Source organism: Oncorhynchus masou, chromosome 29, assembly GCF_036934945.1.
Source record: "Oncorhynchus masou masou isolate Uvic2021 chromosome 29, UVic_Omas_1.1, whole genome shotgun sequence".
NCBI lineage: Eukaryota > Metazoa > Chordata > Actinopteri > Salmoniformes > Salmonidae > Oncorhynchus > Oncorhynchus masou.
In genome coordinates, this window is record NC_088240.1 from 20,950,137 (window position 1) to 20,968,054 (window position 17,918).

The 17,918-nt window shown below is 43.3% G+C and overlaps 1 protein-coding gene across 1 annotated transcript in view; it reads right to left on the reverse strand.

The window, feature by feature from the left end:
- Nucleotides 1–841: 841 nt before the first annotated feature.
- The window catches only part of LOC135519161 (ganglioside-induced differentiation-associated protein 2-like), a 36,061-nt gene continuing 18,984 nt past the window's right edge, over nucleotides 842–17,918 (reverse strand). The window contains exons 12-14 of the mRNA XM_064944243.1: nucleotides 11,575–11,629; nucleotides 8,982–9,125; nucleotides 842–1,984 (exon numbers count right to left, since the gene is read on the reverse strand). Coding sequence (XP_064800315.1) covers nucleotides 1,943–1,984; nucleotides 8,982–9,125; nucleotides 11,575–11,629 — 241 coding nt within the window. The 3' untranslated portion in view covers nucleotides 842–1,942. The remainder of the gene's footprint in view (nucleotides 1,985–8,981; nucleotides 9,126–11,574; nucleotides 11,630–17,918) is intronic.

Here is a 17,918-nt window from a genome sequence, read left to right on the forward strand (position 1 = left end):
TCCTGCTGCCTGACCTCTCGCTAACCCACTCCACTGTGGAGAGCAGAGCGAAAGATGGCCAGGTGTGTGTGTCGCTGTGTCCACACCATTGTAGCCAACTAATCCCTCGATCACAGAGGGAGGTCTGTGGATGATGGATTTACCCCCCCCCCTCATCATCCCATCCCTCCCTCTCTCCATCTTCGACTCCATCCAAAGCTATAATTTGGCTTTGATTAATAAATGGATAAAAAAAGATACATGATAAAGGAGGGATGTGGTGAAGGATGGATCGAGGGTTATGGAGAGGGCAGGTAGGACAGGGTGAGAGGACAGGTTTTAAATCAGAGTGAGACCACGTCACAGCTTCCTGGAAGAGACCGCTCTCTTCTGTGGTAGAAAAAAGGTAGAAGAAGTGATTCTGTGTGAAACACCTGCTGTTTATCCCGCCTTCTCTCTCCATTTATCCTGTTCTTACAGGATTGTGGGGCCCCAGCACAGAAGATTTCCATAACACAGTTTGATAGAACTTATTTTTCAGCATGGACTTGAATAACTGTTAGTCATATATTGAAGTATAGTATGTTCATACATGTTCTCAAACTGAATTACTAGACCCAACAATCCTACACTGAACACACATCTTGACAAAGTATTTTTAATGTTCCTTGTTGTGATTAATGAGAAGTTATTGTGCTGACAGGTTAGGGTGAGTCATGGGGGGCATCACTGACCCTTGGCTTTATATCAGAAGGAACTGGCTCAACAACAGTTCAATCAAAGTGCACAAAAACAATGTATGGGTGTATTTCCCAAAGCGCACCCCCCCTCACAGAAAAACATTCAACAAGGACAGCAGAAATCACAATGGTACGACTGTTTATTTTCACATCTTTACCTGAAAATTAAAAACTCTACAACTTGGCAAAGAATGTATTGAGACAGAATGTATCGAGACGCAGCTCAAATCTCAGATGACTACTTCCTTTCTCTATGGACCACTAAAACAAGACTAACTTCAGCTGATACTCAACCATGAACTACTGTATAGCCTATACAATGTGTGGCTCTCAATACAGTCTTTAATTCACTAACATGTCTCAGGAAAGCGTGTGCGTTCAATGACAGAAGAGCAAAGCTGGTATACATTGAAATAATAGCACAATAAACAGAGTAGATAACAAAGGAGGAATCAAGTTTTCATACATATGAAGAATCTGACTGCATGGCTAACACAAAGTTTATTTGGTATTCAGAAAAAAAGCAGTACGTTTGAATGTAGTATAATTATGTTTACGGTATCATTGGTGTTTCATGTGAGGCACATTCTAGTTTCCATAAACTTGATAAATGATTTCAAATGTGTGCATTAAATAAGAAACAGAGTAGATGGAAAGGGATAGTGTGGACACTAGGTTCTGGGACACCTAAAACAACTTCACAATTAAGCAGCTTGTGATTGTGAACACATCACCAAATGGTAGGAGGAAGGTTAAGTTGTGCAAAAATAAAACATTTGAAACATGAGTGATGTCTCTCCGCGTTCTCACACACACAGGCAGGATTTTAAGACAGGCCACCAGTGTGTCCTGGGATTAGGTTGGCAAGTTCACACAGGCTCCGTCACAGAGAGACCCATTCGTCTGTCCGTCAATCTGTCTGTCATCTGATTGTATCGCACTGCTAATAAAAAACACAATCCTAGGTTCATTAGTATCCAGGCTTCTCAGAGTGTCAACGTCCATCATACTGTCCTTGTGAGGTCCCAGGCAGAGCAAAATCAACTCAAAAGTCCACCTAGGCCCACTGAGGCCCTGTGTGGCTTATAATCTGGTAAAGGAGCTAAACCACAGAGTTCCTGCTGGTCAGAACCAGGAAGTGGAGCCAGTTATGTGACTGTAGATAAAGTGAGTCTAAAATAGTCCTTGGCCTTTGATCTCAGTCAGAGTTCTGATTGGTCCATTCATAGGCTGGAGGAGTGGGCGGGGCGGTAAGCCCCATTCACCTAAAATACACAGGGACAACACATACAGAACAGGGTATTGTCATTATGAGGTTAGGCGTTTTTCTATCAGGTTACACACAGCACTGTGTGTGTGTAGTAGTCGGCCGAAAGCATTTTGACTGCAAAATCCAAAGATGTTACCAAAAAAGGCAATGAAAGCATAAGGAAAGATATTAAAGAGCCATAGTATAATTCTCTCCTCCATTTGTAGGCCTGGTTTGCCTCTGATTTAGTTAGATAACTCCAGTGACAAATGGAGTTGAGTAGAACACAAACCTGAAAAAAAATATACAACTTTCACATTCCAACTAAATGTCTCTGGATAGGAATGACTACGGAGTAAACAACCCTTCCAGTGGCGGTTGGTGCCGTTCAACATTAGGGAGGATTAGTTTTTTTATGAGCATGGCCTTATTTCTATTACAGCATATTGGATAACTGTCATTCATATTCCATTCACCCATCTCCAGGTAACGTCGATAGGTTTAGGCTACAGCATGATACTTGAATTTGCCCTATACCCATCATGAGATTGCTACAACCTAGTCTACAAATTAAAGTTTATAACGTAGGTGCACAGATCGAAACAAATTGGAGTAATCAAGGTGACAAACATTCAATTTATTTTTGATTTATTTTACCTTTATTTAACTAGGCAAGTCAGTTAAGAACAAATTCTTATTTTCAATGACGGCCTCGGAACAGTGGGTTTACTGCCTATTCAGGAGCAGAACGACAGATTTGTAACTTGTCAGCTCGGAGGTTTGAACTTGCAACCTTCCGGTTACTAGTCCAACGCTCTAACCACTAGGCTACCCTACCGCCTTGCACACTCTTGCCTGCATCTATATGATCTGGTGTGTAATCATTAGTCCAAACAAAACGAATGTTTTTTGGGACAAATTCAGGTAGGTCCCTCCTCGTTTCATTTGCTTCCATTTAAGAACATTTTTCCAACAGAATTAGCGGAATGAATAAACCCCTGATCATCACTGTTCACTTTCATAGCAGCCACATACAGCATTCATCACTCTGCTCATTGTATAATTCCTTCTCGCATCTATGCACTCTCCTCCTCTCATCGCTTGTGGACTTCAGTACACAACAGAACAGCTGTCTAACCAGGCACAAAAACCTCTCCAAGCAAAACCTTCATACCATAAACGTTAATCGCTACACAGCCTACATCGTTGTCACCATATTATCATTAAAGTCAACAAACTGGAATTAACACATTAGTAAACCCACTATCCCATCCATGTGTACAATCACACAGTACAGTGTACAGCAAGCAGTTACAGTCGGGCCCCGGTGGCAATAAATAAATAAAACCGAAAGCGAACCTTGACTTGGAAGAGTTGCGGTGTTGGATAGCCTTAGCCAGCAAGCTACCATAAAAAAAAACATTCCTCTCTGAGTCAGGTTGTTGAGTAGGCTAAATTAGCTGCATTAGCTAAGTATGTGAAATGTAAACTAAGAAGACAAAAATATACAACAAAATATTGCTAGCTCTCCCTCTGTTGCTTCGTCTGAATTGTTAAACTGTTCAACTATTGTCTTTCTCCTTCAGTCAACTACTCACCACACTTTATGCACTGCAGTGCTAGCTAGCTGTACATTTTGCTTTCAGTACTAGATTCATTCTCTGATCTTTTGATTGGATGGACATGACGTTAGGTCATACTGCAAGAGCTTTGATATGTTGGAAGGAAAATAGCAATCTTCCTTCTACACCAGGCTACTGTAAACCTTTTCAAAACCGTGTGTTTTAATCAGTTATTTGGTGATTTACATTTACATTTAAGTCATTTAGCAGACGCTCTTATCCAGAGCGACTTACAAATTGGTGAATTCACCTTCTGACATCCTTAGGCATGCTGCAAGGATACATGAAGACTGCAGATGTGGCCAGGGAAATACATTGCTATGTCCATACTGTGAGAAGCCTAAGACAGCGCTACAGGGAGACAGGACAGACATCTGATCATCCTCGCAGTTGCAGACCATGTGTAACAACACCTGCACAGGTGATGTGAATATACACCGAGTATAACCCCCCCCCACCACTCCCTTGCCCTCAGAACACCCACAATTTGTCAGGGCATGGACTCCACTAGGTGTCGAAAGCATTCCACAGGGATGCTGGCCCATGTTGACTCCAATACTTCCCACAGTTGTGTCAAGTTGGCTGGGTGTCCTTTGGGTAGTGGACCATTCTTGATACACACAGGAAACTGTTAAGCGTGAAAAACCCAGCAGTGTTGCAATTCTGGCACCTACAATTCTGACACCTCTGTCTCGTCCTGACACATTCATTAGTATGGGACAGCTGGAGGTTGAAACAATGTTGCAAATGTCAGAGACAAAGTTAATACAAATCTCCGCTATTGAAAACTAAAGGTTAGTCTAAAAGAAATGTTAGATAACATCTAGATGCTTTTTATAAATTGTCTGGCTGGTTTGATGAGACAATGCAGTCAGATGGGAAAGAGTAAATAGCCATTTTAATATCAAAGATTTAACCGGTGGCAACTTGTGGAATAGACACTGGCTGGAATGCGGTTTTAACCAAATCAGCATTCAGGATTAGATCCACCCATTGTATAATTCCCTATAACGCACAATATATTTGCGTGGTAGAATCCAATTGCTATTGTTCATTCTTACATGTTCTACGTTGTAGCCGCTTTTGAATGCAAAAGTCTAATTGAAAATATTTTTGGCATTGTTGAATTCCATTTTCATAATGGCAAGCTCGGACTGATGGTTTGGTTAGCTAAACTAGTTGGTCTGTTTGTTTACCACTACCGTAGCCATCTAGTAAACTTGCTAGATACTCCAGTGGATGCTGAACACATTTCTAATGGCAAATGTGTTAAATTATAAACATGGTATAAAAGAGAATCAACTTGGGGCTCTATGCATTCTCTGGAAAATAATGCAACTCTAGCGTGTCTTGGAACACATCTTCCACGTCATTCATTTTTTTCCCATAGAACGCATATCCCCTGGTTGACTATCCCTTACATACCTTTCACCTGGATTCACTTAGTCTATGTTATGGAAAGACCAGGTGTTCTTTATGTTTTGTATAAATCAGTATAGTTTTACTTAAAAAGGATAACTTTAATGTTTCACTATTTGTAGGTCCTCCCTTTCCTCTGAGGAGCCTGCACTGATAAAGTAATTTGATGGCAGTGTTTTTCTGGTACATTATTGTAACGGTAGACATCTCACTGTTCCTGTTTTTCTCCCGTAGAAAGTGGTAAACAGGCTGGTGGACAATAATAATAATAATAATACTCTGTCCACAGCCTTGTGACTAAATCCAAATGGGACCAACGCTTGGATCACTTGAAGGGATAATGCCAGCTGCTCTGCAGTTGAACGCAGATACTGATGCACTCATAGGCCAGGTTAGTGAGGGGACAAAATTTCAGGTAGTCAAGGTCAGGGTGTGGAGACTGAGGTAGTTACCATAGTTAGCATTAAGAGCCAGAAGAAGTGCAACATCAACTCAACTAATACAGTCAGATAGATCCATAATGGAGCCTCCACTTCAAAGACATTCCCTACTAAATACACTGCTCAAAAAATAAAGTGAACACTAAAATAACACATCTTAGATCTGAAATAAATATTCTTATTAAATACTTTTTACTTTACATAGTTGAATGTGCTGACAACAAAAATCACACAAAAAGTATCAATGGAAATCAAATGTATCAACCCATGGAGGTCTGGATTTGGAGTCACACTCAAAATTAAAGTGGAAAACCACACTACAGGCTGATCCAACTTTGATGTAATGTCCTTAGTAGTGTGTGTGGCCTCCACGTGCCTGTATGACCTCCCTACAATGCCTGGGCATGCTCCTGATGAGGTGGCAGATGGTCTCCTGAGGGATCTCCTCCCAGACCTGGACTAAAGCATCCGCCAACTCCTGGACAGTCTCTGGTGCAACGTGGCATTGGTGGATGGAGCGAGACATGATGTCACAGATGTGCTCAATTGGATTCAGGTCTGGGGAACGGGCGGGCCAGTCCATAGCATCAATGCCTTCCTCTTGCAGGAACTGCTGACACACTCCAGCCACATGAGGTCTAGCATTGTCTTGCATTAGGAGGAACCCAGGGCACACCGCACCAGCATATGTCTCACAAGGGGTTTTAGGACCCCACACCATGACTGACCCACCGCCAAACCGGTCATGCTGGAGGATGTTGCAGGCAGCAGAACGTTCTCCACGGCGTCTCCAGACTCTGTCACATGTGCTCAGTGTGAACCTGCTTTCATCTGTGAAGAGCACAGGGCGCCAGTGGCGAATTTGCCAATCTTGGTGTTCTCTGGCAAATGCCAAACGTCCTGCACGGTGTTGGGCTGTAAGCACAACCCCCACCTGTGGACATCAGGCCCTCATACCACCCTCATGGAGTCTGTTTCTAACCGTTTGAGCTGACACATGCACATTTGTGGCCTGCTGGAGGTCATTTTGCAGGGCTCTGGCAGTGCTCCTCCTGCTCCTCCTTGCACAAAGGCGGAGGTAGCGGTCCTGCTGCTGGTTGCCCTCCTACGGCCTCCTCCACGTCTCCTGATGTACTGACCTGTCTCCTGGTAGCGCCTCCATGCTCTGGACACTACGCTGACAGACACAGCAAACCTTCTTGCCACAGCTCACATTGATGTGCCATCCTGGATGAGCTGCACTACCTGAGCCACTTGTGTGGGTTGTAGACTCCGTCTCATGCTACCACTAGAGTGAAAGCACCGCCAGCATTCAAAAAAGTGACCAAAACATCAGCCAGGAAAGCATAGGAACTGAGAAGTGGTCTGTGGTCACCACCTGCAGAACCACTCCTTTATTGGGGGTGTCTTGCTAATTGCCTAGAATTTCCACCTGTTGTCTATTCCATTTGCACAACAGCATGTGACATTTATTGTAAATCAGTGTTGCTTCCTAAGTGGACAGTTTGATTTCACAGAAGTGTGATTGACTTGGAGTTACATTGTGTTGTTTAAGTGTTCCCTTTATTTTTTTTGAGCAGTGTATAAGCCAACACAGACCCAGGCAAAACAAGGACAATCGAACCCAACCAACCCAGGCAAAACAAGGACAAGAGAAAGATCAGCATAATCAAGCACTCAAATTAAACAACAACCAAAAAATAAAAAATAAAAAGAATGATTGCATCGTTTCCCCTCTCTCTGGCTTATGTCAACACAAGATCAAATAAGAGCCATTGTGTTACTCTCATTCCTTTTCAGTTCTGCTTTCCATCTGATTAAGGTTGATAACTCTGGATGACAAATTGAGTAGAACACATAGACCTGTGTAAATATACTAACAGGAATGTCAAGTGTTTACATCCATCTTATATGGATACAGGTCAGAGAGGGTGTTGTGTCTCAATAAAACATCTGGAAAACAATGGGTACAACAATAACAAAGTAGCGAGAAAGACAAAATAAACAAGGTACTTAGTGTCGTTGTAAGGGCTTCATTTTAAAAACACAGTACAATATATTATCGAAGGGCATGCAGTTTACAGGCTATTGTAAAAACAGCCCAGATGATAGAATATATATCACTCAGGTCAAGGATATAACCATAGAACACAGTGGAATGCCCCTAAGCAACATAAACTACTACAACATCACAGTCCTGACAATGTGCTGTTTAGGGGAACCCACTTTATGCATTAAAACTTTGGCATTAGATAAGGTATGAGAGAGGTCCTCCTCATAGAGTCATGACCTTTTGGTCATTTGGCTGTACTTAGTGCTGTACTTCATTGTCTCACTGTTGGTTGCTCTACCTCTCACTCCTGCAGTAGAATGAACCAACTGTAGTGTTCCCCATGGTAATTCCTAAAGAGCCGTGTTTCCCACCTCATGTTTTTTCAGGGACTATTTTTAGTGAGCAGGCCCAAAGTAACTTCCTATCGCTTTATCAACCACCCTCACTGCTTTTTTAAGAAACAAAAACCTACATTTAGAAACCATTTAATGACATTTTTGTGATTCTGTGACCAGTAACGTTGGAATAACCCAGGATAAATAATTAAATTAACATTCAACTAAATAACAATTCCCGTTTAATTTCCAGTGATAGATCACACCCATTACAACAAATTGATCAAACTGGCATCACCATTAAGTTCTTTACAGCTCTTGGGTTTACTCAAAAATAATTTGCAGAACGGTTTGCTGTTTCTTTTTGCAGACAATTGAGTCTTTTGAAACTGACAAAAATAGTCTGAAGAAGATAAGTTACATTTTAAATCCTAACACACAAGTGCAGCACTTAGGATCTGATACAACGTGGGAATATACAGTGCATTCGGAAGGTATTCAGACCCATTCACTTTAAACATTTTGTTACCTTACAGTCTTGGTGGTTCCAAACTTTTTCCATTTAAGAATGATGGCATCCACTGTGTTCTTGGGGACCTTCAAAGCTGCAGAAATGTTTTGGTACCCTTCCCCGGGTCTGTGCCAATGGACAATTCCTTTGACCTCATGGCTTGGTTTTTGCTCTGACATGCACTATCAACTGTGGGACCTTATATAGACAGGTGTGTGCCTTTCCAAATCATGTCCAATCAATTGAACTTACCACAGGTAAGTCAAGTTGTAGAAACAAGTTGAGTCTCATAACGGAGTGTCTGAATACTTATATAAATAAGTTGTTTGTTAATTATTTATTTTTTATACATTTGCAAAGATTTCTAAAAAAAACTATTTTCGCTTTGTCATTATGGGGTATTGTGTGTAGATTGATGAGGCCCAAAATGTTATTAATTCATTTTAGAATAAGGCTGTAACGTAACAAAATGTGGAAAAAGTGAAGGGGTCTGAATACTCTCCCGAACGCATCGTACCCACAATTCTGAATGCTTCCACGTGTGTGTGTTTGTGTGTGTGTGGAGCCCTGCATATGTAAGTCAATAAGGCTAGTAAAGTAGACAGAGACAGAGTGGTGTTTGTAGGCCCTCACCCGTGCGTCATACTCCAGGATGAAGGGGGGGATGTCTATCTGTTCAGGCAGAATACAGGTGAAGAGCTGCTGGAGGGTCTCTACATGATGGACTTTCTCTTTCATCCCTGACACAGTGAATCTTGTGAAGAACCAGGTGGACACCTGACAGAGAAATTAACATGATAAGATTCAGGAAACTGGTAATACTGGAAATAGCAACAACAATGTGTGTGTATGTGGTCTTTGTTAGTCCTGTGTCCGGATTGGGAAACCTGCCCTAAAGGCTCAATTGTAATACTCGTTTGTTTACCAAGCATGGATGCGTTTTGGCTGAAACATTCCTGTGGTAGTTCATTGAAACTAATTTACATCTCCCTAAAATCCACTTATTAGGTTTGATTGAATATCGCCAATAAACTTCCACTCCGCTCTTTGGTAGCTCTGCTTCCCTTTCCAAACCATTTAAACCCACTTACCACAAAACCTAGTCCCATCAGTCATACACACAACTCCTCTAAGATTGTGGACCCTTAAAATGCACCAGTTAAAATATTGCTACACTGTGAGCCTTGTCCCACCTAAAGGGCTTTGGGCACCCGTGTGTGTAGAGTCCTGCAGTTCTAGGTCAAAATAGGTTGTGAACTAGACAGAGCTTTAATAACAGAGTGGTGTCAAAGCAGCCAAAGAGATTGTTGCATTGTATATACACTGAATACATATACTGTATGTACAAGGTATTTGTACAGTATATACTGGGGTTGGGGTCAATTTCATTTAAATTCCAGTCAATTCAGAAAGTAAACCAAATTATTTAAAGTGATTGAAGAGAATTGGAATTTCAGTGTCTTTCCTGAATTGAAATTGACCCCAACCCTAGTATATGTACATATCCCAACAATGCCTTGTAGACACTGTAGTAGACACTGTAGTATACAGTGCATTCAGAAAGTATTCAAACCCCTTGACTTTTTCCACATTTTGCTACATTACAGCCTTATTCAAAAATGGATTTTAAAAATAAATACATCTACACACAATAACCCATAATGACAAAAGCAAAAACTGGTTTAGAAATCTTAGCAAATGTATTAAAAATGAAAAACATAAATAACTTATTTACATAAGTATTCAGACCCTTTGCTATGAGACTCGAAACTGAGCTCAGGTGCGTCCTGTCTCCATTGATCATCTTTGAGATGTTTCTACAAGTTGACTGGAATCTACCTGTAACTTCAATTGATTGGTCATGATTTGAAAAGGCACCCACCCGTCTATATAAGGTTCCACAGTTGACAGTGCATGTCAGAGCAAAAACTAAGCCATGAGGTCGAAGGAATTGTCTGTAGAGCTCCGAGACAGGATCGTGTCGAGGCACAGATCTGGGGAAGACTACCAAAACATTTCTGCAGCATTGAAGGTCCCCAAGAACACCGTGGCTTCCCTCATTCTTAAATGGAAGAAGTTTGGAACCACCAAGACTCTTCCAAGAGCTGGCCGCCTGGCCAAACTGAGAAATTGGAGAAGGGCCTTGGTCAGGGAGGTGACCACGAACCCGATGGTCACTCTGACAGAGTTCCAGAGTTCCTCTGTGAAGATGGGAGAACCTTCCAGAAGGACAACCATCTCTGCAGCACTCCACCAATCAGGCCTTTATGGTATGGTGGCCAGACGGAAGCCACTCCTCAGTAAGGCACATGACAGCCCACTTGGACTTTGCCAAAAGGCACCTAAAGGACTCTCAGACAATGAGAAGCAAGATTCTCTGGTCTCATGAAACATAGATTGAACTCTTTGGCCTCAATGCCAAGCGTCACATCTGGAAGAAACCTGGGACCATCCCTACGATGAAGCACAGCGGTGGCAGCATCATGCTGTGGGGATGTTTTCAGCAGCAGGGATTGGGAGACTAGTCAGGGTCAAGGGATAGATGAAAAAAGCAAAGTACAGAGAGATCCATGATGAAAACCTGCTCCAGAGTGCTCAGGACCTCAGACTGGGGCAAAGGTTCACCTCCCAACAGGACAACAACCCTAAGCAGCCAAGACAACGCAGGAGTTACTTCGGGACAAGTCTCAATGTCCTTGAGTGGCCCAGCCAAAGCCCGGACTTGAACCAGATCGAACATCTCTGGAGACCTGAAAATAACTGTGCAGTGACTCACCCCATCTAACCTGGCAGAGCTTGAGAGGATCAGCAGAGAAGAATGGGAGAAACTCCCCAAATACAGGTGTGCCAAGCTTGTAGCGTCACACCCAAAAAGACTTGAGGCTGTAATCATTGCCAACAGTGCTTCAACAAATTACTGAATATAGGGTCTGAATACTTAAGCAAATGTGATATTTCAGTTAGACATTTTTGCTAATGTATAACAAGTCTAAAAACCTATTTTGCTTTGTCATTATTGGGCATTGTGTATAGATTGATGAGGGAAAAAATGATTTAATATATTTTAGAATAAGGCTGTAATGTAACAAAATGTTGAAAAGGTCAAGGGGTCTGAATACTTTCCGAATGCACTGTAAATAATTTTACAGCAATGCCTTTTACACACAGTAGTATAAATACATACAACAGAGTTTGGGGAAGCAGAAAAAGAGGTACTGTACTTTACCTTGGAGCGAAACGAGGGGTGTACAAAGTAGAAAGCCCTCAAGTTCTTCTTAAACCTAGAATATAAAACAAAAACATCAACTAGATCAAATCAAATTTTATTTTTCACATACATATGGTTAGCAGATGTTAATGTGAGTGTAGCAAAATGCTTGTGCATCTAGTGCCGACAGTGAAATAATATCTAAGTAAAGGGATGAGTAAGAATATGAACATATAAATATATGGATGAGCGACGACCGATGGGCATAGGCAAGATGCAATAGAATACAGTATATACATATGAGATTAATAATGTTTACATATCTTGCATTACTCAAGTGGCATTATTAAAGTGACTCGTGATCCATTCAATAGTGGCCAATGATTTCAAGTCTGTATATAGGCAGCAGCCCCTCTGTGTTGGTGATGGCTGTTTAACAGTCTGATGGTCTTGAGACAGAAGCTGTTTTTCCAGTCTCTCGGTCACAGCTTTGATGCACATGTACTGACCTCTAATTCTGGATGGTAGCGTGGTGAACAGGCAGTGGCTCGGGTGGTTGTTGTCCTCAATCTTTTTGGCCTTCCTGTGACATTGACTGCTGTAGGTGTCCTGGAGGGCAGGTAGTTTTCCCATGGTGATGTGTTGTACAGACCTCACTACCCTCTGAAGAGCTTTACGGTTGTGGGCGGGGTAGTTGCCGTACCAGGCGGTGATACAGCCCGACAGGATGCTCTCGATTGTGGTTCTGTAAAAGTTTGTGAGTGTTTTCGGTGACAAGCCAAATTTCTTTAGCCTCCTGAGATTGTAGAGGCGCTGTTGCGCCTTCAACACACTGTCTGTGTGGGTGGACCATTTCAGTTTGTCAGTGATGTGTACGCCGAGGAAAAAAAAAAAAAAAAAAAACTTTCCACCTTCTCCACTACTGTCCCGTCGATGTGGACAGGGGGGGTGCTCCCTCTGCTGTTTCCTGAAGTACACGATCATCTCCTTTGTTGACATTGAGGAGTGAGAGGTTGTTTTCCTGACACCACACTCCGAGTGCCCTCACCTCCTCCCCGTAGGCCGTCTCGTCGTCGTTGTTGGTAATCAAGCCCACTACTGTTGTGTCACCTGCAAACTTGATGATTGAGTTGGAGGTGTGCATGACCATGCAGTCATGGGTGAACAGGGAGTACAGGAGGGGGCTGAACATGCACCCTTGTGGGGCCCCAGTGTTGAGGATCAGCGAAGTGGAGGTGATGTTTCTGACCTTCACCACCTGGGGGCCACCAGTCAGAAAGTTCAGGACCCAATTGCACAGGGCGGGGTTGAGACCCAGGGCCTCAAGCTTAATGAGCTTGAAGGGTACTATGGTGTTGGATGCTGACCTGTCGTCGATGATCATCGGGTGGCAGGTAAGGTGGAGGTGATATGATCCTTGATTAGTCTCTCAAAGCACTTCATGGTGACAGAAGTGAGTGCTGCAGGGCAAGTCATTTAGTTCAGTTAACTATGCCTTCTTGGGTACAGGAACAATGGTGGCCATCTTGAAGCATGTGGGGACAGCAGACTGGGATAGGGAGAGATTGAATTTGTCCGTAAACACACCAGCCAGCTGGTCTGCGTATGCTCTGAGGACGCGGCTAGGGAGGCCGTCTGGGCCGGTAGCCTTGCGAGGGTTAACACGTCTTACTTACTTCGGCCATGGAGAAGGAGAGGGGTGGCCCGCAGTCATTGCTAGCAGGCCGCGTTGGTGGCACTGTATTATCTTCAAAGCGGGGAAAGAAGGTGTTTAGTTTGACTGGAAGCAAGACGTCGGTGTCCGTAACGTGGCTGGGTTTCTTTCTGTAGTCCTTCTTGGAGCGATGGCATAGCAGTTCAGACATCTTTTGTCCTCGTCTCGTGTGTGTGTGTGTGTGTGTGTGTGTGTGTGTGTGTGTGTGTGTGTGTGTATATATATATAAATATATATATATATATTTACTTACAACTTTCTTTGCATACCTTTTTATATATATTTTATATTTTCCATAAACTCATCTTCAAAACACTCTCCTGCAACCCGCCTCACCAATTTTTAAAAATAAAGTATTATTTACCTCAAATCTGTAATCGTCCATAGAAGCTAACCAGAAGCTAGCCAGAAGCTAATCCAGAAGCTAATCAGAAGCTAATTAGCTTATTTACTGGCTAATCGTTAGTATTCAGCTAACCCCGGTTTGTGGTCATCAGCTATCCTTTAGCTCGAAAATCTATCGCCAGTTTTGTACGGCGTGGCTCGGACCAGAACATGCCTGACCTATTTTTCTCTCCATGTCCCCGGATTTCAACCGCTAACTCTGGACATTTACACCTGGATCTCGCAGCTAGCTAGCTGCTATCCGTGTGACTATCGGCTTTCGTCGATTCCCGGAGCAAACATCAATTATTTCGGAGCTAGCCAGCTGAAGAGTTCCATCAGTCACTCCTGGGCTACAATCACCTATCCGGAACTGTTTTACTGCCAACGCGGAGCCCCACCGGGTCTTCACAACTGGACTACCGACGTTATCTACCCGAGGGAGTTATCCGGCTGGCTTCTCCATCGCGGCGTTACCTGAACGCCCATCTGCGGTCCGCTAACCGTTAGCTGTCTTATCGGCTGCTTTCTGAATAGACCTATCGGACAATTTTTTTTCCTTTTTTTTCTTGGGCCTCTATAACTATATCTATTGTTTGTTTTTTTGCGAATTGGATTCATCCCCTCTACCACACGGAACCCCACTAATCCTACTGACGGAAACGCATGAGGTGGCTAATAACAGACCTCCATCCTATGCTAGCTTGCTACCGATGGCCCGGCTAGCTGTCTAAATCACCGTGACCCCAACCAACCTCACTACTCACTGGACCATTTTGATCACTCGACTAAGCATGCCTCTCCTGAATGTCAATATACCTTGTCCATTGCTGTTCTGGTTAGTGTTTATTGGCTTATTTCACTGTAGAGCCTCTAGTCCTGCTCAATATACCTTATCCAACCGATTAGTTCCACCACCCACACATGCGATGACATCTCCTGGTTTCAATGATGTTTCTAGAGACAATATCTCTCTCATCATCACTCAATACCTAGGTTTACCTCCACTGTATTCACATCCTACCATACCTTTGTCTGTACATTATACCTTGAAGCTATTTTATCGCCCCCAGAAACCTCCTTTTACTCTCTGTTCCAGACGGTCGTCTAGAACAATTCTTATTGCTTTTAGCCGTACCCTTATCCTACTCTTCCTCTGTTCCTCTGGCGATGTAGAGGTGAATCCAGGCCCTGCAGTGCCTAGCTCCACTCCTATTTCCCAGGCGCTCTCTTTGATGACTTCTGTAACTATAATAGCCTTGGTTTCATGCATGTTAACATTAGAAGCCTCCTCAAGTTCTAGCTGTGTCTGAATCCTGGCTTAGGATGACCACCAAAAATTCTGAAATTTTCATCCCAAACTGCAAAATTTTCAGACAAGATAGAACTTGTGAATATAGACTTGTTTATACGGTATTATTGACTGTATGTTTGTTTTACTCCATGTGTAACTCGGTGTCGTTGTATGTGTCGAACTGCTTTGCTTTATCTTGGCCAGGTCGCAATTGTAAATGAGAACTTGTTCTCAACTTGCCTACCTGGTTAAATAAAGGTTAAATAAAAATAAAATAAAAAATTGTCTGTAGACCCTGCCACCTACATCTCGTGTCTGAGCCCTTGAACTGCGACTCCACTTTGTCCTTATACCGACATTTTGCTTGTTTGATTGCCTTGTGAAGGGAATAACTACACTGTTTATATTCAGTCATATTCCCATTGTGAATTGCAGTGGTTCGCGCTTTCAGTTTTGCGCGAATGCCGCCATCTATCCACGGTTTCTGGTTAAGGTAGGTTCTAATAGTCGGTGGGTACAACATATCCAAAGCGCTTCCTTATAAACTCACTCACCGAATCAGCGTATAAATTGATGTTATTCTCGGAGGCTGCATGGAACTATATAATTAATTCACTGACACATCACAATTGGCTAGCATGTTACATAGTTGTCATTATTATTCTAACATACTTATATTTGTGCTTATTGAGAAAAAAAAACAGCAACATAAAAAATGTAAATATGTCTGGAAAGAAAAGAGTGCATTTTTACAAAACAGACAAACGTCGATGAAACTGCTCCAAATGTAGCAGTTCTCCCAGACCAAGGCACATGGTACTGTCCCACCCCCCCCCCCCCAAAAAAAATGCCGCAAGGCCATCCAAGACCACAGAAACACAAACAACCCTCTACCCTTTCCCACGCCACGGACTACCGATGTACTTGCAATATCAATACACTAAACCTGCCTATGTAAAGTACCATGTAATTACATGGTTTTAGTCCCATTTCATATAATGTGGAACAAACCCATCTTTTGGAAGTACACTGTGTTCACAGTAACCCCCACAGCCAGTACGGGCTTATAGGGCACTTGAGAAACCCGCACCAAGCAAATAACCATTTAACCAGTTTCCTCAGTGTTCTGAGAGACCTAGAAAACACCACAGGAAGGTAGACTATGGCCTTGTTTGCCTCTCACTCCCTCATCCCCCTGCCAGACAGGTTCTTGAGGTTCTCTTCTTGGGTCTAAGCCTAGGGAAAGAATAGTCATTTCCAAAACAGATCTCTGCTAAGTCCAAAAGCCAACTCTAAAGAGATGACCAAAACAGAGTTCCTATTGTAGTCTGTCCTTTTTATTGGTCTAGACCAGGGTTTCCCAAACCCCGTCCTGGGGCCCCCCCCCCGGGTGCACATTTAGTTTTTTTGCCCTAACACTACACAGCTGATTCAAATGACCAATTCATCATCAAGCTTTGATTATTTCAATCAGCTGTGTAGTGATAGGACAAAACCAAAACTTGCACCCAGGGGGGGCCCCAGGACAAAGTTTGGGAAACCCTGGTCTAGAGCATTCTCTTACAGGGGCCGCAGGGATTCTCTCATGGAGATCACAAGGTTTCTCTCATGGGGATCACAAGGTGTCTCTCATGGGGATCACAAGGTGTCTCTCATGGGGATCACAAGGTGTCTCTCATGGGGATCACAAGGTGTCTCTCATGGGGATCACAAGGTGTCTCTCATGGGGATCACAAGGTGTCTCTCATGGGGATCACAAGGTGTCTCTCATGGGGATCACAAGGTGTCTCTCATGGGGATCACAAGGTGTCTCTCATGGGGATCACAAGGTGTCTCATGGGGATCACAAGGTGTCTCATGGGGATCACAGCTTGCTCATCACAATGCTTGGGAAAAGAAGTCAGCGGTGCCAAGAGCTAACAAACATGTTATTATTGGTGTAAACATCCCTAGGAGGGGTGCGTCACTTGAGTGGGTTGAGTCACTGATGTGATCTTCCTGTCTGGGTTGGCACCTCCAATTGGGTTGTGCCGTGGCGGAGATCTTTGTGGGCTATACTCGGCCTTGTCTCAGGATGGTAAGTTGGTGGTTGAAGATATCCCTCTAGTGGTGTGGGGGCTGTGCTTTGGCAAAGTAGGTGGGGTTATATCCTTCCTGTTTGGCCCTGTCCCGGGGTGTCATCGGATGGGGCCACAGTGTCTCCTGACCCCTCCTGTCTCAGCCTCCAGTATTTATGCTGCAGTAGTTTATGTGTCGGGGGGCTAGGGTCAGTTTGTTATATCTGGAGTACTTCTCCTGTCCTATCCGGTGTCCTGTGTGAATTGAATTATGCTCTCTCTAATTCTCTCTTTCTTTCTCTCTCTCGGAGGACCTGAGCCCTAGGACCATGCCTCAGGAATACCTGACATGATGACTCCTTGCTGCGCTGCTGCTCCAGTTTCAACTGTTCTGCCTGTGATTATTATTATTTGACCATGCTGGTCATTTATGAACATTTGAACATCTTGGCCATGTTCGGTTATAATCTCCACCCGGCACAGCCAGAAGAGGACTGGCCACCCCACATAGCCTGGTTCCTCTCTAGGTTTCTTCCTAGGTTTTGGCCTTTCTAGGGAGATTTTCCTAGCCACTGTGCTTCTACACCTGCATTGCTTGCGGTTTGGGGTTTTAGGCTGGGTTTCTATACAGCACTTTGATCAGATATAAGCTGATGTACAAAGGGCTATATAAATACATTTGATAAACTCGGTTGATCTACTAATAAGTGAGATGACTTTCCGTTAGATCATAGGAACACTAGATAAAACCCCCAACAGATTTTTCAATGACGACAAAAACTAGCTTCAAAGACTGGAATCTCCGTTGTCACAAAATAAGTTATGTGGTATGTCCAGAGGCTGACAGTCTATATCTCCCTCTAGATTTCTCAGAATGACTGGGTGAAACTGCCCACTGCTGAGGATACTGTGG